The sequence below is a fragment of the Argopecten irradians genome, chromosome 2, assembly GCF_041381155.1.
Source record: "Argopecten irradians isolate NY chromosome 2, Ai_NY, whole genome shotgun sequence".
NCBI classification, from domain to species: Eukaryota; Metazoa; Mollusca; class Bivalvia; order Pectinida; family Pectinidae; genus Argopecten; species Argopecten irradians.
Window position 1 is genome coordinate 62,720,006 of NC_091135.1, and position 27,236 is coordinate 62,747,241.

Consider the following 27,236-nt stretch of genomic DNA (forward strand, 5'->3'; position numbering starts at 1 on the left):
TGTAGCGGAATTGGATTGGATCAATCATCAGTGACAAGATAGCTCAGCGGTACAGCATTCGGCTAGTGTTCGGAAGTCCCGGGGTTGTATCCTGGTCTGCATGGCCACTATATTTTCTCCTCTTCTGCTACGTTCCTATGGGAAGCTTATGTTATCATAGCTTGACCTAGCTTTCAATCTGTTAAATAATAATAGTGCTATCTCACTAAATCCTGCTTCCAAAGACCACCAAACTGCACACCCCACTCAGTCACAATATATTGACAGTGGGCACACCCCACTCAGTCACCATATATTGACAGTGGGCACACCCCACTCAGTCACCATATATTGACAGTGGGCACACCCCACTCAGTCACAATATATTGACAGTAGGCACACCCCACTCAGTCACCATATATTGACAGTGGGCACACCCCACTCAGTCACAATATATTGACAATGGGCACACCCCACTTAGTCACCATATATTGACAGTGGGCACACCCCACTCAGTCATAATATATTGACAGTAGGCACACCCCACTCAGTCACAATATATTGACAGTTGGCACACCCCACTCAGTCACAATATATTGAAAGTGGGCACACCCCACTCAGTCACAATATATTGAAAGTGTGCATACCCCACTCAGTCGCAATATATTGACAGTGGGCACACCCCACTCAGTCACAATATATTAACAGTGGGCACACCCCACTCTGTCACAATATATTGACAGTGGGCACACCCCACTCGGTCACAATATATTGACAGAGGGCACACCCCACTCAGTCACAATATATTGACAGTGGGCACACCCCACTCAGTCACAATATATTGACAGTGGGCACACCCCACTCAGTCACAATACATTGACAGTGCATGGGCAAACCCCACTCAGTCACAATATATTGACAGTGGGCACACCCCACTCAGTCACAATATATTGACAGTGCATGGGCACACCCCACTCAGTCACAATATATTGACAATGGGCACACCCCACTCAGTCACAATATATTGACAGTGGGCACACCCCACTCAGTCACAATATATTGACAATGGGCACACCCCACTCAGTCACAATATATTGACAGAAGGCACACCCCACTCAGTCACAATATATTGACAGTGGGCACACCCCACTCAGTCACAATATATTGACAGTGGGCACACCCCACTCAGTCACAATATATTGACAGTGCATGGGCACACCCCACTCAGTCACAATATATTGACAGAGGGCACACCCCACTCAGTCACAATATATTGACAGTGGGCACACCCCACTCAGTCACAATATATTGACAGTGCATAGGAACACCCCACTCGGTCACAATATATTGACAGTGGGCACACCCCACTCAGTCACAATATATTGACAGTGGGCACACCCCATTCAGTCACAATATATTGACAGAGGGCACACCCCACTCAGTCACAATATATTGACAGTGGGCACACCCCACTCAGTCACAGTATATTGACAGTGGGCACACCCCATTCAGTCACAATATATTGACAGTGCATGGGAACACCCCACTCAGTCACAATATATTGACAGAGGGCACACCCCACTCAGTCACAATATATTGACAGTGGGCACACCCATGCAACTCAGTCACAATATATTGACAGTGGGACACACCCCACTCAGTCACAATATATTGACAGAGGGACACACCCCACTAGGTCACAATATATTGACAGTGGGTACACCCCATTCAGTCACAATATATTGACAGTGCATGGGAACACCCCACTCAGTCACAATATATTGACAGTGGGCACACCCCACTCAGTCACAATATATTGACAGAGGGCACACCCCACTCAGTCGCAATATATTGACAGTGGGAACACCCCACTCAGTCACAATATATTGACAGTGGGCACACCCCACTCAGTCACAATATATTGACAGAGGGCACACCCCACTCAGTCACAATATATTGACAGAGGGCACACCCCACTCAGTCACAATATATTGACAGAGGGCACACCCCACTCAGTCACAATATATTGACAGTGGGCACACCCCACTCAGTCACAATATATTGACAGAGGGCACACCCCACTCAGTCACAATATATTGACAGTGGGCACACCCCACTCTGTCACAATATATTGACAGAGGGCACACCCCACTCAGTCACAATATATTGACAGTGGGCACACCCCACTCAGTCACAATATATTGACAGTGGGCACACCCCACTCAGTCACAATATATTGACAGTGGGCACACCCCACTCAGTCGAAATATATTAACAGTGGGCACACCCCACTCTGTCACAATATATTGACAGTGGGCACACCCCACTCGGTCACAATATATTGACAGAGGGCACACCCCACTCAGTCACAATATATTGACAGTGGGCACACCCCACTCAGTCACAATATATTGACAGTGGGCACACCCCACTCAGTCACAATATATTGACAGTGCATGGGCACACCCCACTCAGTCACAATATATTGACAGTGGGCACACCCCACTCAGTCACAATATATTGACAGTGCATGGGAACACCCCACTCAGTCACAATATATTGACAGTGGGCACACCCCACTCAGTCACAATATATTGACAGTGGGCACACCCCACTCAGTCACAATATATTGACAGAGGGCACACCCCACTCAGTCACAATATATTGACAGTGGGCACACCCCACTCAGTCACAATATATTGACAGTGGGCACACCCCACTCAGTCACAATATATTGACAGTGGGCACACCCCACTCAGTCACAATATATTGACAGTGGGCACACCCCACTCAGTCACAATATATTGACAGAGGGCACACCCCACTCAGTCACAATATATTGACAGTGGGCACACCCCACTCAGTCACAATATATTGACAGTGCATGGGAACACCCCACTCAGTCACAATATATTGACAGTGGGCACACCCCACTCAGTCACAATATATTGACAGCATGGGCACACCCCACTCAGTCACAATATATTGACAGAGGGCACACCCCACTCAGTCACAATATATTGACAGTGGGCACACCCCACTCAGTCACAGTATATTGACAGTGGGCACACCCCATTCAGTCACAATATATTGACAGTGCATGGGAACACCCCACTCAGTCACAATATATTGACAGTGGGCACACCCCACTCAGTCACAATATATTGACAGTGGGCACACCCATGCAACTCAGTCACAATATATTGACAGTGGGACACACCCCACTCAGTCACAATATATTGACAGAGGGCACACCCCACTAGGTCACAATATATTGACAGTGGGTACACCCCATTCAGTCACAATATATTGACAGTGCATGGGAACACCCCACTCAGTCACAATATATTGACAGTGGGCACACCCCACTCAGTCACAATATATTGACAGAGGGCACACCCCACTCAGTCGCAATATATTGACAGTGGGAACACCCCACTCAGTCACAATATATTGACAGTGGGCACACCCCACTCAGTCACAATATATTGACAGAGGGCACACCCCACTCCACAATATATTGACAGTGGGCACACCCCACTCAGTCACAATATATTGACAGAGGGCACACCCCACTCAGTCACAATATATTGACAGAGGGCACACTCCACTCAGTCACAATATATTGACAGTGGGCACACCCCACTCTGTCACAATATATTGACAGAGGGCACACCCCACTCAGTCACAATATATTGACAGTGGGCACACCCATGCAACTCAGTCACAATATATTGACAGTGGGACACACCCCACTCTGTCACAATATATTGACAGTGGCAAACCAGTTGTTCCACTCAGTTCATGCTTAGCTCTTAGGCATGTCTCAGCCAGGGACAGAACCCATTATGAGTTTGAAGGGCCTTTATTAGAATAATTTAAAGGGTGTTTGTTTGATTAGCTTTGGTAAGTGTGTGTAATAATTTTGTACAATGAGAGAAGAAATGGGCACTTCTCTACTCCAAACAATGGTATTAGGTTACAGTCAACGTAGAGTGGTCATAAGTGTTTACAGTCTAAGCTGAGGAAGATGACACTTCTCCAGATCTGTTAATAAGTTTGTGACAGATAGTGTAAGATAGAAAGAAGGAAAAAGACTGAGACAGATGTTAGAGTAGGATAGAAAGAAGGAAATAGACAAGGACAGATGTTAGAGAAGGATTGACAGATGGAAATAGAGACAAATGTTATAGTAGGATAGACAGAAGGAAATAGACAAATAATGTAGTAGGATAGACAGAAGGAAAAGACAAATATTGTTGTAGGATAGACAGAAAAAAATAGACAAAGACAAATGTCTAGGATAAACAGAAGGAAATAGAAACAAATGTTACAAAAGGATTGACAGAAGGAAATAGAGACAAATGTTATAGTAGGATAGACAGAAGGAAATAGACAAAGACAAATGTTATAGTAGGATAGACAGAAGGAAATAGAGACAAATGTTATAGTAGGATAGACAGAAGGAAATAGAGACAAATGTTATAGTAGGATAGACAGAAGGAAATAGAGACAAATGTTATAGTAGGATAGACAGAAGGAAATAGACAAAGACAAATGTTATAGTAGGATAGACAGAAGGAAATAGAGACAAATGTTATAGTAGGATAGACAGAAGGAAATAGAGACAAATGTTATAGTAGGATAGACAGAAGGAAATGGAGACAAATGTTATAGTAGGATAGACAGAAGGAAATAGAGACAAGTGTTACATTGGGATAGACAGAAGGAAATAGAGACAAATGTTATAGTAGGATAGACAGAAGGAAATAGAAGGAGTAGGATAGACAGAAGGAAATAGAAAAGACAAATGTTACAGTAGGATAGACAGAAGGAAATAGAGACAAATGTTATAGTAGGATAGACAGATAGAGACAAATGTTATAGTAGGATAGACAGATGGAAATGAGACAAATGTTATAGTAGGATAGACAGAAGGAAATGGAGACAAGTGTTACAGTAGGATAGACAGAAGGAAATGGAGACAAATGTTATAGTAGGATAGACAGAAGGAAATAGAGACAAATGTTATAGTAGGATAGACAGAAGGAAATGGAGACAAATGTTATAGTAGGATAGACAGAAGGAAATGGAGACAAGTGTTACAGTAGGATAGACAGAAGGAAATGGAGACAAATGTTATAGTAGGATAGACAGAAGGAAATAGACAAAGACAAGTGTTACATTGGGATAGACAGAAGGAAATAGAGACAAATGTTATAGTAGGATAGACAAAAGGAAAAGACAAATGTTGTTGTAGGATAGACAGAAGGAAATAGACAAAGACAAATGTTATAGTAGGATAGACAGAAGGAAATAGACAAAGACAAATGTTATAGTATGATAGACAGAAGGAAATAGACAGAGACAAATGTTATAGTAGGATAGACAGAAGGAAATAGACAAAGACAAATGTTATAGTAGGATAGACAGAAGGAAATAGAGACAAATGTTATAGTAGGATAGACAGAAGGAAATAGACAAAGACAAATGTTACAGTAGGATAGACAGAAGGAAATAGAGACAAATGTTATAGTAGGATAGACAGAAGGAAATAGAGACAAATGTTATAGTAGGATAGACAGAAGGAAATAGAGACAAATGTTATAGTAGGATAGACAGAAGGAAATGGAGACAAATGTTATAGTAGGATAGACAGAAGGAAATGGAGACAAATGTTATAGTAGGATAGACAGAAGGAAATAGAGACAAATGTTATAGTAGGATAGACAGAAGGAAATGGAGACAAATGTTATAGTAGGATAGACAAAAGGAAAAGACAAATGTTGTTGTAGGATAGACAGAAGGAAATAGACAAAGACAAATGTTATAGTAGGATAGACAGAAGGAAATAGAGACAAATGTTATAGTAGGATAGACAGAAGGAAATAGAGACAAATGTTATAGTAGGATAGACAGAAGGAAATGGAGACAAATGTTATAGTAGGATAGAGAGAAGGAAATGGAGACAAATGTTATAGTAGGATAGACAGAAGGAAATAGAGACAAATGTTATAGTAGGATAGACAGAAGGAAATGGAGACAAATGTTATAGTAGGATAGACAGAAGGAAATAGAGACAAATGTTATAGTAGGATAGACAGAAGGAAATAGAGACAAATGTTATAGTAGGATAGACAGAAGGAAATAGAGACAAATGTTATAGTAGGATAGACAGAAGGAAATAGAGACAAATGTTATAGTAGGATAGACAGAAGGAAATGGAGACAAATGTTATAGTAGGATAGACAGAAGGAAATAGAGACAAATGTTACAGTAGGATAGACAGAAGGAAATAGAAGCAAGTGTTATAGTAGGATAGACAGAAGGAAATAGAGACAAATGTTATAGTAGGATAGACAGAAGGAAATAGACAAAGACAAATGTTATAGTAGGATAGACAGAAGGAAATAGAGACAAATGTTATAGTAGGATAGACAGAAGGAAATAGAGACAAATGTTATAGTAGGATAGACAGAAGGAAATGGAGACAAATGTTATAGTAGGATAGACAGAAGGAAATAGAGACAAATGTTACAGTAGGATAGACAGAAGGAAATGGAGACAAATGTTATAGTAGGATAGACAGAAGGAAATAGAGACAAATGTTATAGTAGGATAGGAAATGGAGACAAATGTTATAGTAGGATAGACAGAAGGAAATAGAGACAAGTGTTACATTGGGATAGACAGAAGGAAATAGAGACAAATGTTATAGTAGGATAGACAGAAGGAAATAGAGACAAGTGTTACATTGGGATAGACAGAAGGAAATAGAGACAAATGTTATAGTAGGATAGACAGAAGGAAATAGACAAAGACAAATGTTATAGTAGGATAGACAGAAGGAAATAGAGACAAATGTTATAGTAGGATAGACAGAAGGAAATAGAGACAAATGTTATAGTAGGATAGACAGAAGGAAATAGAGACAAATGTTATAGTAGGATAGACAGAAGGAAATAGAGACAAATGTTATAGTAGGATAGACAGAAGGAAATGGAGACAAATGTTATAGTAGGATAGACAGAAGGAAATAGAGACAAATGTTATAGTAGGATAGACAGAAGGAAATAGAGACAAGTGTTACATTGGGATAGACAGAAGGAAATAGAGACAAATGTTATAGTAGGATAGACAGAAGGAAATGGAGACAAATGTTATAGTAGGATAGACAGAAGGAAATAGAGACAAATGTTATAGTAGGATAGACAGAAGGAAATGGAGACAAATGTTATAGTAGGATAGACAGAAGGAAATAGAGACAAATGTTACAGTAGGATAGACAGAAGGAAATAGAGACAAATGTTATAGTAGGATAGACAGAAGGAAATAGACAAAGACAAATGTTATAGTAGGATAGACAGAAGGAAATAGAGACAAATGTTATAGTAGGATAGACAGAAGGAAATAGAGACAAATGTTATAGTAGGATAGACAGAAGGAAATAGAGACAAATGTTATAGTAGGATAGACAGAAGGAAATAGACAAAGACAAATGTTATAGTAGGATAGACAGAAGGAAATAGAGACAAGTGTTACATTGGGATAGACAGAAGGAAATAAAAAAGAGACTAATAATTAAGGTATAATTGTTAAACAAAAGGAATTTCTCAATTATGTGTGCTTCATTGGGGTAAAGATAATCAAATCTAGACATTCAAAGGAAATTTACAATAAACAGGAAGACAGACAGGATTTAAAAGTAACAATGTCAGCAGGATTGACGGCTCGAAAATATGATGTAATATTATGTCATTCAGAAAGTCTTTAAAGAAGATATATAATGATGCATTTTGAAAAAAAATCAATCATCTTTTTCTTAGATATCCCATGATGGCCTCATCCTGTTCATTTCTAAATATGCTGCACCAATTGCATCATATTACATTAGGTTAATGAAGTTACTTGGTAGGTGTTACTTCCAAGTAAAGAAATTTGATGTTGGAAGTATTTATCTGAAAACAATTGATGAAGTACTATCAGTTTGCTGGTGTGCTGTATGTATCACTGCAGCTGACTATGAATGTATCAACACCTTTTGACATGCAGCTGAGTGCAGTGTGTTTGTATAGGAAGTGTGGGACATCCCCCCTCGTCCTCTACCCATTGTTGGTTGTTGACATTGCGGTTGTTGTGGTTGATGTGCAGTAAACATGTCGGCCATGTGACTCTGACTATATAATGAATGAACTTGTTGTGATAAAGAGATGATTCATTTTCACCAGCTTCTCTCCGGTTGATGTAGGTCAAGTCGAGCTGCATTGTAGTAGCAAGTGGATTGCACATGTTACTCAGTGGTAGTTGACCAGTTTGTTGGTCACTTACAACAACATACATTGGTCATCAGAGTTCATTTCTGATGAAGATACTCCCATATAAGGTATAATACTGTCAACGGATTCACATCCACTTAATACCTATATAACCGGATTGTGAGGTTGTAGATATATAAGCGAGCGACAAACAGTCAAAAAGTGTGCATTGATCACTTAATAATTAAGGTTTCATGCCTTCATGTAGCCTTGATTTTGTGGTTTTAGTTGCATTTGAGTATTAATTTGGCTAATGAGAGAAAAAATTCTGATGCTATATGATAACCATTTAAACTCCTTAAAAAGTTAATAAAAGTACATTTACAACAAACAAAATTGTTGTCTGCTTAGAAATACAAAGTATGGCCATGTCAGCTGTAGCATAGAGTTATTCTGCTGTTAATCTGTTGTCTTTGTATAGACCTATATATCATATTCCACCAGCAATAAGTCCCCTATCAGCAATAAGTCCCCTATCTGCAATAAGTCCCCTATCAGTAATAAGTCGCCTCTCGGTAATACGCCCCCTCTCGGTAATACGCCCCCTCTCGGTTATACGCCTCCTCTCGGTAATTCGCCCCCTCTCTGTAACACGACCCCTCTCAGTAATATGCCCCCTCTCGGTAATACGCCCCCTCTTGGTAATATGCCCCCTCTTGGTAATACACCTCTCTCGCTAATACGCCTCTCTCGGTAATATGCCCCTCTCGGTAATACGCCCCCTCTCGTTAATACGCCCCCTCTCGGTAATATGCCCCCTCTCGGTAAGAAGCCCCCCTCTCAGTAATACGCCTCCCTCGGTAATACGCCCCCTCTCGGTAATACGCCCCTCTCGTTATACCCCTCTCGGTAATGCCCCTCTCGTAGAAGCCCCCTCTCAGTAATACGCCCCCTCTCGGTAATACGCCCCCCTCTCGGTAATAACGCGCCCCCTCCGGTAATACGCCTCTCTCGGTAATACGCCCCCTCTCGGTAATACGCCCCCTCTCGGTAATACGCCCCCTCTCGGTAATACGCCCCCTCTCGGTAATACGCCCCCTCTCGGTTATACGCCCCCTCTCGGTAATACCCTCTCGGTAATACGCCCCCTCTCGGTAATACGCCCCCTCTCGGTAATACGCCCCCTCTCGGTAATACGCCCCCTCTCGGTAATACGCCCCCTCTCGGTAATACGCCCCCTCTCGGTAATACGCCCCCTCTCGGTAATACGCCTCTCTCGGTAATACGCCCCCTCTCGGTAATACGCCCCCTCTCGGTAATACGCCCCTCTCTCGGTAATACGCCCCCTCTCGGTAATACGCCCCCTCTCGGTAATACGCCCCCTCTCGGTAATATAGCCCCCTCTCGGTAATACGCCCCCTCTCGGTAATACGCCCCCTCTCGTAATACGCCCCCTCTCGGTAATACGCCCCCTCTCGGTAATACGCCCCCTCTCGGTAATACGCCCCCTCTCGTAATAGCCCCCTCTCGGTAATAAGCCCCCTCTCGGTAATACGCCCTCTCTCGGTAATAAGCCCCCTCTCGGTAATATGCCCCTCTCGGTAATACGCCCCCTCTCGGTAATACGCCCCCTCTCGGTAATAAGCCCCCTCTCGGTAATAGCCCCTCTCGGTAATAAGCCCCCTCTCGGTAATACGCCCCCTCTCGGTAATAAGCCCCCTCTCGGTAATAAGCCCCCTCTCGGTAATACGCCCCCTCTCGGTAATACGCCCCCTCTCGGTAATACGCCCTCTCGGTAATAGCCCCCTCTCGGTAATACGCCCCTCTCGTAATAAGCCCCCTCTCGGTAATAAGCCCCCTCTCGGAAGATGAATTCCTGTAATACCTCTTGGTAAATACGCCCCCTCTCGGTAATTGTCACCCCCTCTGTAAAGTTAACCCCAAAATTGGAAAAAAAAGACAAACGCCCCCGGTAATAAGCCCTGATGCAACATGCAAATTAAAAATACAGTAAAAATCATTAAGATATTGCTTGATAATTAGATGAACTTAAAGCTATGTTTCCACTGGCACAGTTCTATCTGGTGGTGTTGTTGTAAGGTATATATCAGAGATAATCTGAGTTGACATGGTTTGACAGATGTCTGTTGAGTTGTGGTGTAATCCTTGGTCAAGGTTTCCTTAGCCCCACAACTTCCTGTAGTTATTACTGGCATATCATATAACTAATACTGACATCATGGCTGTATACGGTACTCAGACTTAGCACTGATGAAATCGACATAGCAATAGTGCAACATGCATATTTCAGTTTACCAGTACTTAGGATGTTTGCCTATCAGTGTTAAGGTTAATTGAAATCAGACAATGGTAATTATTTAAAAGAATGATTAACTTTTAGAATATTTGATGACAGTGAATTACATTAATTAAGGCATTTTTGGTCAATGAAAAACAGGGGTTAGTATATCAAAATCAATTACTGTTCATCATAAAAGCAGGCGCCCCTTACCAATAATTTCAATCAACTGTAAACACATTTAAATTCAGGTATGATATCAGGAATTGGTGAGTTGAAATTATGTTTTAATTGCAAATTGAAATTATGTATTAATTGCAAATTGAAATTTGTAAATAATTTAAAACAATTTAAGATGTTTGTGAGTTTAGATTTGAGTATGTATTATTATTGAATACTATTTAAGGCCCACTACCTTTCCGATACAAAAATTTAAAGTTTCTTAAAAACAATGATAATTAAGAAAATACATCAATGGCCTACTTAAAGTGAGATTACAACACTTAACAAATGCAAGATTTCCTACATTATCTATATTAATGGCAATAATTCATTTTACTGTTTTGTTGTCGCACAGTGATAGTCAACTAACATAGTAATTAACTGAGGATGTCTGGAAACGTACAGACAACCTGCGAAAATTAACATTTGATTTATTGTAATTAAGTTGTTCAGAAGGTGATGATAAATGCAGTATTAATGGTAAAAGTACTATGTTTTCATGTTACACATGGTCTTTTGATTTAAACGTTGCATTAATTCAAATGAAATTTAATTACTATTAGTTATTTCTTTTTGTGGATTCAATAAGTAGAAACTTAAACCTGTATAGAAAAATAATGATCCAAGTTCCCAAAGTAAAGATAAGGAATGAGTTTTGATGATCTTGTCAATAAGATTTATTCCCATGGGATTATTAGCTGTAATGTTAAGCTTTCCTGCCATTAAGACATGGACGACACTTGTATATTTTACAGATTTAATGTGTTTGTTCTAAGGTTTGAGAGATTGTTTTAGGATTTCAGCATTAGATCTGGATCTATGCCATGTGAAGGAAGCAATCAGATATACAGGACATGCTCTCACTTTGTTGTGTTTCTCTGTCTGTGTCGACAGCAGATGAGTAAGGAAAGTTAGTACATTTGTAGAAATTATTAGGACATAATTTGCTTTATAGAAAGTGTGTCATTAGGCCGATTGACTTAGTCGCGTGCATCCATTGAATAGATGTGTGGTTAGTGATGTGGTTGCTGGGACCGTCGCTGATATCCTGACTGAGGGGGAGACTGAGGGAACATTAAACACTAGCCTTTTGTTTATCCCTTTGATCTTATCATCATAGTTTTAATAACAATTGTGTACTCATTTCCCTACGGAAATTATTCAAGTTGAGAGATACAATGTAGTGCATAACACTAAATAAAAAGCATCGTGAGTTTTCATCAGAGGACATACTCGGTCTTGCTTCCAGCTGATCTGGTCCACTCTCTGGATTTCTGTGGTACCAAGATTTATATAAATACCAGTGATGCACTAGATATAAGGTTAAGGACAACGTTTTGTTTTTTGTATATACGACATTTGAAATTGTCGGTGACTCGTGACCATCTGCCTCAGCATTATATGCGTCACATGAACTTTGCAGACTGAAGTGTCTCTACTGTATCTGGGTCAATGAAGTCACTGGAGAATTGACGAGCGAGTCATTATAGTGTTTTCAATTGACAACTCTTAAGTACCATTCAAATCAGCTGATTCTAAGATGCTTGATAGAGGGTTGATGACGCCGAGCCCCGCGAATGCCTACACTCAGATAGGCCGGCAAGGAAACTTGTTGGAGCTTAAAACCATTTGTCACACGACCGAATTCTCATCCTGCAAGTTTGCAAAAGATGCTGGACAGCAGATAGTTTATCCCGATCCAGTCGCAATGAAGTGGATAAATGCAGCCTACGAAGGACAACCATTTCAAAATGGTGAATACCATAATAACACTGCATCTAATGCACAGGTGGCTGAAGCAAGTCATCCATCTTTTCATCGTTTCTCTCATCATCAGCAGATGTATGACCATTATCATCAGGCTCGTCAGCATCAGCAGCCGATACTGGAAGGAGAAGGAAGTCTTAGAGAGGAACTTTTGTCTTTTCTAGAAAACAAGAAAGGTAAGAGGTTGGAGACATGTCTATCCCCACAATAAGTTATTGTAATGCAAGGTCCTTGGAGGTAATCTATGTTTTTATTGAGGAATAAAAAAATCAGACGTCTTCAAGGGAGAGGGTACGTATCACAAGCCTATGGGATGCTTTCAGAAGGATACTGTAGGTGATTGTAAAGTCCAAAAAACTAACGTAACATTGACCTATCCAGTAGTTGATGGCGTTACCTGGAGGAATGTCAAGGAAAACATCAAAGTTGCTTTGAGACATCAAAATCTTTGGAAGAATATATTTCTTTATCAAATCAATCAAGATTTTGTTTAAATTTGAGGTTGATGTAAGGCATTATATTGAATACAGTATGACAAAATAACAACTGTTAAAAAATTGTACCTGAGTTAATCCACAACAATACTCTGTGACAGGCTGACTGACATTCTCAGGTGGATTTATAAGAAAGTAGATTGACATTGTTCACATAAAGATAGAAAGATCAAGATCATTTTTCATTTTTATAAGACATTGCAAATCAAACAACATTTGATGATTATAAGGATTCCATTATACATTATACCTTTAGAAAGAGCCCAATATTGTACAAGGTAGATACAGATGTATAGATAATATACTGGCTATCATATATATGATATGGCTTAATTAGGTACATGTAGTTGGCAAAAAAAGAAAACTTAAGCTTGATGCCTGACTAGCTTAATACACTCACAGTGATTGATGTATTGTTATGGTAAATTAATATACCGATATTTATTGTATGGGTATATTATTGTAAAGAACATACAATTTACCTGGTAATTGTTTCTGAAGTTTCATATTCTGATTCAAGGGGAGCAACTCCATTATGTTATAGATTCAAAATAATTCTCCTTTATTTAGACTTAAAGCTTTTCAAAGTTGATGTTATTTGTAATTAGATTGAGTACCTGAGGTATTAGATATAATTGATCATCTGATGTATTGTTGTTACTGGGGTGGATATTAAATGATCGGACTTGACACAATAGATACAGGTATCTTTGTACTTTATACCATAGCTAACTAATTGTGAAATTTGTACTGTTCGTACCTGGTGTTCATGTCCAATGTACAAAGATATACAAGTGTTAATAAACTTCAATACAACAAAATTTCCTCAGATTTAAGTAGGTTCTAATTATATGCACAACCATTTTTTGCTCCAAAATGTCTTTATACAGTTTATTTGTGGGAAATAGGAAATTATAATTTTGAAAAGAAGCGCGTGACATCTTTTCATATTTAGAAAGAAAATCGTCAAGAAATGGAATTTAAGACAAAAATATTTGAAGATCATTGCAGGTAAGAACTTTAATTAAAAATATATGTTTGTGATAGCTAAAAGATATACATGTAGTTAAAGATACTTTAAATGTGGTATATAAGGGAGCAATGGACAAGAACTTGTCTTCATTTCAAATCTTAATTGTATGAAGGGCTGCATTCTGCTTCTTTAATTGACCAAACATTGTAATATGCTGAAATTGTTTTATTCAACACTATGTAAATTAGTAAAATTCAAAAGAAAAATAAAGTAGAATGATTTTTAGCAAATTGATTTTTTTTTTAATCTGCATTAGATTTTCTTGAATGGATAGCAAATGCAATGCAAGTAACAGTTTCCAAGAATGGATAGATTTTTTTAAATTGAATCTGGTGATATTTTTTCACCGTAGCCCTCCCCCTCTGAGCCTGTTTTTGTATCGCCTACATCTGTGGACAAGGAGAACAGCACTAGACTAAGGTGTTGCGCTTTTCATTTGTGGTTAAGTCTAATTTTGACAAAGTTTATCACATCACATTGAACTGTGACAGAAAATAAGAAAATATTGATATGTTTTCCGGTATTTTGGGGGCCAAAAAACTTTTTAGTGGATTTTGAGAATAGTTGATATTTAGTGTTAGTCAATTTCACTAATTCAGTATACTGAAACTTGGTCAAGACAAACTTGTCATCCATCAGAAGAACACCACAGTAATTTATTGAGGAAAATATTCAATTTTGGTGTGGAAAAAAGAGTTTATGTAAATGTGATCTTACTGGGACTTATACTATCATAACCTGGTACATTGGATCAGTCTTATGGAGAAATATTTGTCCTGTTTGTCATATGTCTTCAACATATTTTATATGGAAAGTATGTGGGATAGCAGAAACACATAATTGTGTACAGTCCTTGTTTATGTTGAAAAAAAGGATTTCTTAAGTTCTTTGGCAAAACAAATTAAATTACTTCTGTCAACGACTTTTAATGACTCAAATTCTCAAAGAAATACGTCTTATAATAAAACTGTTTGTCTTATATTGTCATATGTATGGTATATAACATGAGTATGTTGATACTACACTGTGTTGGTAATTATTCAAAAAAATATTTGAAAATTTGAGTTGTACAATCTCTGAGTTGTATATAATTCCAGAAGAATACATGTTTCTGCTATTTCTAACGTTATAACAAGGTTGAGTATTACATGATACTAGTTCAGTACTGTAATGAGGAAGCGATAAACCATTTATACAACAGGGTTGAGTATTACAGGATACTAGTTCTGTACTGTAATGAGGAAGAGATAACCCATTTATACAACAGGTTGAGTTGAGTATTACATGATACTAGTTCAGTACTGTAATGAGGAAGCGATAAACCATTTATACAACAGGGTTGAGTATTACAGGATACTAGTTCAGTACTGTAATGAGGAAGCGATAAACCATTTATACAACAGGGTTGAGTATTACATGATACTAGTTCAGTACTGTAATGAGGAAGAGATAAACCATTTATACAACAGGGTTGAGTATTACAGGATACTAGTTCAGTACTGTAATGAGGAAGAGATAAACCATTTATACAACAGGGTTGAGTATTACAGGATACTAGTTCAGTACTGTAATGAGGAAGAGATAAACCATTTATAACAACAGGGTTGAGTATTACAGGATACTAGTTCAGTACTGTAATGAGGAAGAGATAAACCATTTATACAACAGGGTTGAGTATTACAGGATACTAGTTCAGTACTGTAATGAGGAAGCGATAAACCATTTATACAACAGGGTTGAGTATTACAGGATACTAGTTCAGTACTGTAATGAGGAAGCGATAAACCATTTATACAACAGGGTTGAGTATTACAGGATACTAGTTCAGTACTGTAATGAGGAAGCGATAAACCATTTATACAACAGGGTTGAGTATTACAGGATACTAGTTCAGTACTGTAATGAGGAAGAGATAAACCATTTATACAACAGGGTTGAGTATTACAGGATACTAGTTCAGTACTGTAATGAGGAAGAGATAAACCATTTATACAACAGGGTTGAGTATTACAGGATACTAGTTCAGTACTGTAATGAGGAAGAGATAAACCATTTATACAACAGGGTTGAGTATTACAGGATACTAGTTCAGTACTGTAATGAGGAAGAGATAAACCATTTATACAACAGGGTTGAGTATTACAGGATACTAGTTCTGTACTGTAATGAGGAAGAGATAAACCATTTATACAACAGGGTTGAGTATTACAGGATACTAGTTCAGTACTATAATGAGGAAGAGATAAACCATTTATACAACAGGGTTGAGTATTACAGGATACTAGTTCTGTACTGTAATGAGGAAGAGATAAACCATTTATACAACAGGGTTGAGTATTACAGGATACTAGTTCAGTACTGTAATGAGGAAGAGATAAACCATTTATACAACAGGGTTGAGTATTACAGGATACTAGTTCAGTACTGTAATGAGGAAGAGATAAACCATTTATACAACAGGGTTGAGTATTACAGGATACTAGTTCAGTACTGTAATGAGGAAGAGATAAACCATTTATACAACAGGGTTGAGTATTACAGGATACTAGTTCAGTACTGTAATGAGGAAGCGATAACCCATTTATACAACAGGGTTGAGTATTACAGGATACTAGTTCAGTACTATAATGAGGAAGAGATAAACCATTTATACAACAGGGTTGAGTATTACAGGATACTAGTTCAGTACTGTAATGAGGAAGAGATAAACCATTTATACAACAGGGTTGAGTATTACAGGATACTAGTTCAGTACTGTAATGAGGAAGAGATAAACCATTTATACAACAGGGTTGAGTATTACAGGATACTAGTTCTGTACTGTAATGAGGAAGAGATAAACCATTTATACAACAGGGTTGAGTATTACATGATACTAGTTCAGTACTGTAATGAGGAAGCGATAAACCATTTATACAACAGGGTTGAGTATTACAGGATACTAGTTCAGTACTGTAATGAGGAAGAGATAAACCATTTATACAACAGGGTTGAGTATTACAGGATACTAGTTCAGTACTGTAATGAGGAAGAGATAAACCATTTATACAACAGGGTTGAGTATTACAGGATACTAGTTCAGTACTATAATGAGGAAGAGATAAACCATTTATACAACAGGGTTGAGTATTACAGGATACTAGTTCTGTACTGTAATGAATAACAAATACATATATAAATCTATCAAAGGTAAATTAAATGGTGTTTAAATGAGAGAGTGACATGAGATTTAATGCAAGACGACTGGAAATATATTGGTTTATTGGTGATACTGTTTATATTAGAGCATAGAGTTATACTGTCTGTGAGCGTGAAAGTGGCAAATTTGTTTTTAGATGCCTGTTTAGTAATGGCATTGATCATTACAAAGAATGTGAATATGAAAAAATATTTCTTAAAAAATCACTTATCCAGTAACCATGTTAAGAAGATATCTTTAAAGAGTGACAAAAGTACAATATATGTAAGATTAATAAATTATTTTCAAAAGAAGAAAAAAAAGATTGGTTGTATTTTCAGCATAATTCTTTTTATTCAGAATATGTGCTGAATATTGCTCTCATGTCATGCAGTGAATTATCTACCTTAGATATGTAAACATGCTATAAGTGAGTTATCGCCCCTTTAGATAAGTGAAGATGATGTTATCTAGAGATAGGTAAATACCTGTATATAGGTGTTCCTGATGGACAGCCAGGTAAATTCAGTTACACTGATAACTTATCAACAACAGCAGTCGTTATCAGCTGCTGTACCTGTTCCATAACTCGTTAGCTTACCTGTTAGAACCTGAGTTCTGATTATCTCGTTACGACAACACTATCACAAATCAGGTACATTCAGCCCAAAAATGACATACTGTGCTATCATTAAATTATCTGAAGAATTTGTTGATTTGATTTGAACTTTCAAGATGAAGTTTAAAATGAGATGTCAATATGATAACATTATCTATTGTTAATCTGATAACCTTACATTAATTATTGGGTGTCTATTTCTCTCCTTCAAAAGTACAGGTACTTTAAAAATTGACCTAATTATGAAACCTAACTAAAAATTAAATTGTTGAATATTACTAATTTTGATTCAGAAAATGTTTTTCCAGATAATAACATCATGATAAAGTGATAAGTTTCTGCATTAGCAATGACTTTCCAAGACACATTATATATTATATAAAGAGATAATATGTATATACTGTACTATTATTGAGTAGTAAAAGTTAACTTGAACTTGTAATTCAGCGTTAACTTTAAAAATAAAAAAAAAATAAAAATAATAATGAAAGAGTTTATATATCATGATCATATAATTATCATTTCTGCGACTGTTGGCCACATAATATCATTATCAGTAAATTGATTACAATATGATAATATTCCAGATGAATATAAAAGTGTACACTGATGTCAATAGGAATTGTTGATTTATCTGGATAATGTTAGAGCTATTTTTAAAACTGAATTATTTTACTCCAATGCATGCATTTGTATGAAAATAGTATATTAAATGAACAAGTAGCTTAATTTTTTGAGAGAAGAAAGAGAGTGTTTTTTTCATGAATATATATTTATTCAAAGACTTTTATGTGTAAATGTCAGTTATCATAAAGATTGAATTGAATTTTTTTTTCATAATTTTGATTATAAATATTTACTAAATTGGGACTACAACAACAAACACGCCCTCCCCTTACCCAGAATAATTGTGGCAGACACAGTTGGTGTCAAGGAGTTCAATATCCATCAGTTAATCTAAACATGAACATCTATCTAAGTACCCTGTCAATTACCAGTAATGATGAAATCGACTATCAAAAAGCCACAGGAATCTATGCGAATATGTATATTGGGGAGATGTGATAGGTGTGTAACACTCACCCCTGGAACTGGTCAGTTTACTGTTGGGCTTATCTGCTTATGTTTATCTTGAAACAACTATGATTTAGTTGAGTGTTTCTTAAATATTGACGAGAAATTCACACTGTACTATCGGCCAGGTTTGTAGCTGATTGATAAGGAAGTGCTGCTCCTGTGTATCTGTGCTAAGAGGATTTTAATTGTTCCTGATTAGGTGGTGTTAATTGTCTGTACTTGAAGATCTATTGTTAAAATCCTTTGTGGATGCGAGATAGTATTCCTTCCTGTTATATCATCTTCAATAGTACCGTTAGTCAGTGATTCTGATGTAAGGGGGATAAAATTTATCTGTGGCATAATCAGGGTCAGGGGGAGGGAACACTTATCAGTCAGTGATAGTGTATCTCCTACAATGGGATTTATATAGTGTAATCTGACTGCGTATAGCTACTGTAGATAATAATTGATGTAAATCAGATCTGATCAGTATACTGTTGAAGAAATTTTTATTTCATTTTCCATTTCAACATTCCCTTCAAATTTTCCATCAAGGCATACAACTATTTAGTTATTTGCTAAAACTATTATTTCAACTGCATAGTTTGTTGAAAATATTTTAATTTAACATAATGTTGAAAATATTTTAGTTTTAGATATTTTAAGAAATTAAGATACTCAGCATCTCAATCCTAAACAAAATCTTCTATAACCAATATAAAGATTTTAGTGCCATAAATCATGTAATTATAGAAAATGGTGAAGTTTAATCAACCATAACAGATATGTCAAATTTTAATGATGATGTACGTAGTGATTATTGAATTTAAAATTTAAGTATAAAAAAAAAAGAATCAATTTAAAAACTATTGATCAATAATTTATGCAATTGTATGTGAGTTTAGAGTTTAGAATGCCTAGGCATTAATGAGTGATACATGTGGGTGATAAAGCCTTACTGTAATATAGTCATGTGCTGACACTGCAACAGAAAAAATAAGGCAAGAGTAAGCATGTTGTTCATATAAGTTACTAAAATAGCTGTGTACAGAACATTTCGGTCAAGATACGTTTGGTAGAGGGTTAGAAACGAGGACATATGACATTAGATAGGGTCAGGTCAAAACTTCATATAAAGTTGGCCTTGGGAATATAGAATACTGGTATGTGTAATTATAGACATGACCTCAGTATATTGTGGTGAAATTTTTACTTTCTAAATGTTTAACTATCTGTGTGATTACACAAATTGGGCTCCAAATAGAATAGAAATTGTCTTTATATCAATCTTTATATGATTTTCTTGAAAACTAGAAGAAAAAAATTAATTGAAGAGAGTTATATATCACTCAAAATTACAGTTTTTGATTATACAAATCTAAGATTTCAGGATAATCTATGTTGACATAAACATTTTATTTATCTATATAGAAAGACAATTTGATTAAAATCATATCTTGATTTCACCTCGGTTCGGTAATCCTCCTCTCTGTTGCAACAGAGAGGATCGAGGTTTACCGCAATGGCGTGAGAATCAATATATGGTTTAAATCAGATTGTATAGAAAGACGTACATCTTACAAAGTTCTGACTTTCTGAAAGAGCTTTTACTAGTTAATTATTTAATGACAATTAAACTGTCAGTACTACTGCAACAGCTGGCCTAGGACATAATCTCCTCAGTTTACTTTGTTCCCATTCTATGGTAGACATGCATTTCTAAAACTTAATTGTTTCACTATTATTAACAATGTTCACTGGAATTAAAGAATTGAAAAAATTCTCCAATGTCAATGTTCAAAAAGAAACTTCAGGTTTAATTAAAATATCACTCCACTTGACGAAGTTTGTAGAATTATGATATTGAGATTAGATTGTTAACCATGTTCATCGGAATTAAAAAATTCTCCAATGTCAATGGTCAAAAAGAAACTTCAGGTTTTATCAAAATATCACTCCACTTGACGAAGTTTGTAGAATTACGATATTGAGATTAGATTGTTAACCATGTTCATCGGAATTAAAAAATTCTCCAATGTCAATGGTCAAAAAGAAACTTCAGGTTTTATCAAAATATCACTCCACTTGACGAAGTTTGTAGAATTATAACCTTGAGATTAGACTGTTTATCTGGTTTTTGCTATTTTCTATATACGTACTTCATTTATTACACGTTGCATGTGTTTTATCTACATAGATACAGTCTATCTATCTGTCACATTTAGGTGTGTGATTATCACAATTCAAAGTTTCATCAGGCTGGGGATGACCACTATATCCCAGGCTGTTATCATTGTACTATAAAGACAGCGGCATCTTTTCTCTCTCTCTACCCACAAACTCTCTGACCTTGAACTTGACATCTCCACTGTCAAGAATTAATTCCTCACAATTACTGCTTCATCTCCAGTTACTGAATGTGTGTATGGTGGAGAATTTAGATAGATACAAATTTACATACGACTTCATGACAATAAATACGTAATCAAGGATTGTTATAAAAATGTATACTCTCAAGTCAGAAATGGATGGAATAACCTTTGTCCATCTTGGTATGTATATTTATTGATTTACTTGTTTATCTAAGGAAGAAAATTTTATTAACATTGTGAAATGTAAAAACATTTTTTGGTTTATTCATTAAAGGCCATACAGGTATGTATTTTTACCTGTGTTCCAGATGCAAGGTGTGGTAATTAATGTATAAGTAAGATGTATATCAGTTGTTAGACAATGCAGATATGTTAATACTTTCGTAAGCCAAGGTCATGCAACTAATTATCCTAGGTAAACAAGGCTATATGGGTATCTTTTATGTAGAAAGAAAATCATTGATATTATGATAAATTTAGGAGAAATACAGAAACCATATTAAGGCCTTATGATCAATTCACATTAATATCATGTAACAACCATGATTTGTTTTTAAACCATTGAATGCAGAAAAATATAAGAACAAATATGTAAGAAAATAAACAATATGAATATTATGATATAAAGCATTTAGATATTGAATAAATAATTGTATTACTTCTATTTTTGATTCATTGTGCAAGTATGGATCCTAACTTTTACTGTAACTAAACTGGGAAGCTTGTTTGAAAATGCAATTATCACTGCTAATGATTTTATGGAAACAGTGTGTCTCACTCAAAGTTAAAAAAAAGTTGTATTAGCTGAAAATTTTATCTTCAAATTCATGAGTTCCTATACAAACTTCTTGTCCACAACACAGATGAATGTGTGTCTGTAATTATAACTCTCTAGAAATACATGTGAATATGATGGAACCTTCGATCTGTTATGAAGGGCATTGAAGTTAAATATTGCAAAGTAAAGCCTGATTTAAGGTGCAATCTGCATTTTTATGATGCTTATATAAGAAAGTTAGCTGTTAATGTATTCATGTAACTTAAAGAGCAAATATAACATCTTACATACATATCTGACATTATCCAAATAAAATTGCCATTTTTTGGTAACGCTTATTTGCTAACCGATATAATTTTTTCTGATTTTCTTTGGATATAAATGCGGAACTTGATTCACTGCAGTTTAATGATGCCAAGATTTTGCTGAGCATATTGCTGATTAATTTGGAATAATCCTGCAATATTTAGGAAGGGTCTTTAAATATGGTGTGAAGGAACCCAAGGTCAAAATGAAGGTCAAATAAAGGTCATGACCTCAAGTCTTGAGAGTAAGGAATATATAAGGTGCCTGTGGCCTGGGAGCCCGGATGTGAAGAACGGTTTGACACTATATAGGTACCACTGTTCTTGTTGAACACCTGGTGTGGACAAAGTAGCAACATTACTCATCAATCCCAACGCTAACCTTGTGTTGGAATGTCCAGCAGAGTGGAGTGGTCATCTTCTGCTCATTACAAACAAACTGTGGATTAAATGACCAGATAGATGTCAGTTGACATCCAAAATAAACAGAACCGAGGGATTACCCAACTAACAGGGGGCCTCTGAGGATCTGCAGACATCAGTTATACATGGTCTCGTGTCAAGTAGACCTTCCCAAACCTGTTACAACTTTTAGACCTTTTTTGACAACCTGTATATTTGAAAACTAGTACAGGTCAACCCTAATATATTATGCTTGGAGAATTTATGCAGTATGATTATGTAGAATAAAGAACTTAATGATATCATGGATATTTATGGTAAGAATGTACTTACAATTGACAGATTATGTTAGTAATAAAAATAATGTCATACTGTTATAGTGAAGATGAGACCTACAAGGTACATATTTACAATCCCATTATTATTGTTTAATTAGTCAGCATCAGATTAAAATACAAACTTTACTACTATAAGTTAATTATATTTGAATTTGAAAATTGAATACTTCATTATGTTAGAGACACTATTTAAAAAAATATAATTAACTATAAAATGAATCTTATGAAAATTCCAAGGCAAACACCTAATCAAAATCATTTATCTGTAGTGAATTGCAAGCAGTGGTCTAAACCAAGGCTTTGAAATAGAAATGGTATTTAGTTCCTAAATGATGCCATGCCACTACAGGCGGGCTTGTCAGGAATCGATACTAAAGGGTGTGGACTGACTTCTCGGAGATGTGTGGGTTCGCAAAAAATGTCTGGGGATGGTGTCGGACAAAATCATTTACAAATTTGGAATGTCTTATCTTAAGATCGGAAACGACCTTGAAAATAAACCTGACACTTGATCCTTTGAATATAATACGTAAACAAACAGGATTTCTGAAATAAACATTTTAGGTGTGGAAAAAATGGAATTTCCAAAATTGTTGATTCCTACCTACTCAGTTTTACTTAATCTTAGGTAGATAGCGTTTCAAGGAGCTCTTACATGAAGAAGATTAAAGATTTTTAAGTCAACCAATTTTTGAAATTCTGGTGTTATCCATCTTTTGTTTGTACATTTATATTGCTTATCTATCTAGATCTGTGTAATATGTTTAAGTTTTTCCACAATAATTTGTTCCATTCATAAATCTTGGAAATATATGAATGACATTACTTGATGGCAGCATAAAATTATTATCTTACAAAACAAATAGACAGTGTTTGGGAAGGAAGATCCAAGGAAATCAATTAAGAACTACAGACTGAAGTGATACAAATTGTGTTTATATTGTCCAGATTTAGAATTACTGAGGTAAACAAGTTGTCACCTAGCAGGTCCACTTAAGATTGTACTATTGAGAATATCTAGGGTAGAAATAGTGGCCGTCAGGAATGTCCTTCTCCTCACAGCGCTGCTACTACGTTGCATGGTGTGAAGTGGTAGATAAGGGGAGATAAATACTGATTAGCCCAAACTTACCTTGGGGAGTACTTAATATGAACTATGGGGACCCCCAGTCAAGATTAGGGAGCCAGTATATGGGAGGGGCAGGGCTACACCTGTAAGGGGGAGGGGCTGTGGTTTTACCCGTTGGAGGAGAGAGATAAGGGTGATGCTCTATCTATCCAACCTATCAGAGCTGTACGAACTTGTCATCAATGGAACTGTCTCTTAAGTGTTCAGCTTGTTATCTCATCTTACCTTATATGGGCATAATACCTTAAGTATTCTGTGTTATAAATTGATGGCTCGACTTGTAAATGGTTACTTTCAATTCCGTGAGCGAAGGAGCATCATATTAAGCTTGGAATAGAATTTTCTCTATAATTGACAAACTGTCTGATTTTGCTGAAAAATCATACAACATTGTGCTTTCTCTTGTCATAAAATAGAGAAAAGCAAATTTGAAATAGACATTTGTGTGATTAGTATCACCTACAATGCTGTATTCGTACCTCCAGTCACAACTTCATCACCGAGAGTTTTACTATGATCCAGGTACGTATAACCAGCTGATAAACACTGACACTTGTGTGGAGACATTCATTGTTGGTGATACTAACCAAATGGATTACCAAATCATACAACTTAGAAGACAGTTTTGTTCAAGGTTTTAAATGTTAAACATTGCCATTTATCAGTTTATGTTCAATTATGTATTTCCTAACTGCACTTAGTTTGGTCTTTGGTAAATATCATCCTCAAACATAATAGTTCATATAGCCATATATATACTTGAAAACTTCTTTTGTAGTTGGAAATGAAGCTGGAAAGAATATGTAGCATGACTTATGTACTCAACAAGAAAACTTAGACTACATGGCATGATGTTCACATTATTTGTCCTCATTTACTTTGCTACTTGTTGAGTTGGAGTGTTACACAAGATTAACAGTAATCTTACATTTTTTGTCAACTTGCTATTATGTCAATTAAAGTTTTTAATTAGACAAGTTTTCAACCTACTGGTAGATTAAATATTATAGATGTCAATTTCTGTTAACATCAGTGGAGCTGCTGCAGAATGATTAACAGGATATCTGATGATTTGTTTGTCTGAAGCAGAACTGCACGCATTGTGTATATACAGAGATAATAGTACCAATAATTTGAGGATTATGGTTAATAGGCACGTCTTCAGACCTGTAAGTACTAGTTGGTCGTGTGGAGGGCTGCGATGATGATAAGTTATCTGAAGAACCCCATTGTTCATACAAGTTATTGTTTGTCTAAAATAAGGCCTCGTTGGGACAGAACCATGATACAAGTCATTTGACTGGCGGGTTTGAATGGTATCTGTCAGATGTGGCCGTGAGAATTGTCTTTATAATATCATGATCAAACAGCTGGATGAGAATTCGGGATCAGTTTGAAGTGATTGTTGATGTTGTTGGTAAGAAGATGTAAGGACAATAACTACAGTTGTATTCTGTAGCTTGTTTGTGTAGGGGTTAATTCCTCATACAACCCACAGGTTAGTAGAGGGTACTTGATATTCGTTACTTCATCCGCGGAATGATATCCACATGTGAAATAATACCTTTTTTATCATGACGTGCATATCATTTGTTGATTTTGTTATAGACAGTCTTACAGTATTAAAAGCTTTGGGGAACAATTTATGATGTACAAAATCATCAAACGGATAGCTTTATTTTCTAGAGGTGCTTCAAATATTGAACTGCAAATGTCTTTGATTTAAAATTTTCCGTTGAATATTATGAATATTTTATTACATTTTAAATGTACCTGTGTTGGTTCAGATTCACATTTCTGTACATCATTGTTTTATATGTCATTTAAATATGATGATAAACAGGCGTCATGGTAACAACTGGTCCATACCATGGAACTATGTTACTTCTATTAATTCTTTACTTTATTTTAATTTCAGAAAAAAACAACTTTATAGCCACTAAACCATAGATTGACCTGCAGACAAGGCCGGTATATTATGAGTGATAATACCAATTTTTTGATGTGTTGTAGATTCCCCAGAGATGAGCATGGGTGCCCTGGGGCCAATGCCTGTGACCTCCAATCCGTCCTCTCCCACTCACGGAATGAGCCAGTACTGTGCGATCTGTGGCGATCGGGCCACGGGTAAACATTACGGAGCCTCAAGCTGTGATGGTTGTAAAGGATTCTTTAGACGTAGTGTTCGAAAAAACCATGTGTATACCTGTCGCTTCAGTCGTAACTGTGTAGTGGATAAGGACAAGCGAAACCAATGCCGCTACTGTCGTCTTCGCAAGTGTTTCCGCGCAGGAATGAAAAAAGAAGGTAATTCAACAGGAGTTAATTTGTATAAGTGATGGTTTTATTGATTATACTTTAAAAATCAATTATTATCAGAATTGACCTTCATAATCTGTGCCTATTTTAGGACATTTGTATTGAAATGTTTGTCATGAAACAAGTCATATCAACACATGAAGTGTTACTAAATGAAGGAGATTTCAATTGATGAACATTGTTTTTGCAGCTGTACAGAATGAGAGGGATAGGATTAGTGTACGTAGGACAAGTTATGAAGATGTAGGACAGAATACAACCTTGTCAGTCAGCACATTATTAAACGCAGAAATCTTGTCACGACAGGTATGTTTGTACATAGTTACCATGGTTACAGATTCATTGCTCTATACTACAGCAACCCTTCCTTACATGGACTGCCTATCAGGTCCAACTTTGATAGGTGAAAAGTTAAATCTTGCTGTACTAAAGAACATAAAACCTGTAAATTACAGCTTGATTTACGTTTGTAAATGTTTATGTTTTGAACAGATTACCTCCCCTGCTGCTGGTCTGCTCGATACCGCACAAAGAAACGTAGCTACAACAGATGATGTGGCAGAGTCAATGAAACAACAGCTCCTCGTGTTGGTCGAATGGGCCAAATACATTCCCTGCTTCTGTGAACTCCCCTTAGACGACCAGGTGTGTAATACAAGATTTTGATAAAGTATATAAAGAGTGTATT

At 36.6% G+C, this 27,236-nt stretch overlaps 1 protein-coding gene across 5 annotated transcripts in view; it reads left to right on the forward strand.

Moving 5' to 3' along the window:
• LOC138316191 (hepatocyte nuclear factor 4-gamma-like) overlaps positions 1-27,236 on the forward strand; it is a 47,548-nt gene that overhangs the window by 14,539 nt on the left and 5,773 nt on the right. For 2 of the 5 annotated variants that reach the window (XM_069257764.1, XM_069257763.1), the window contains exons 2-4: positions 26,243-26,536; positions 26,739-26,854; positions 27,041-27,193. In XM_069257764.1, the coding sequence (XP_069113865.1) occupies positions 26,243-26,536; positions 26,739-26,854; positions 27,041-27,193 (563 nt within the window). Of the gene's footprint in view, positions 1-11,918; positions 12,699-21,321; positions 21,458-24,332; positions 24,752-26,242; positions 26,537-26,738; positions 26,855-27,040; positions 27,194-27,236 lie in introns of those variants that run through there. The other 3 variants (XM_069257759.1, XM_069257761.1, XM_069257760.1) reach the window with 3 other exon arrangements.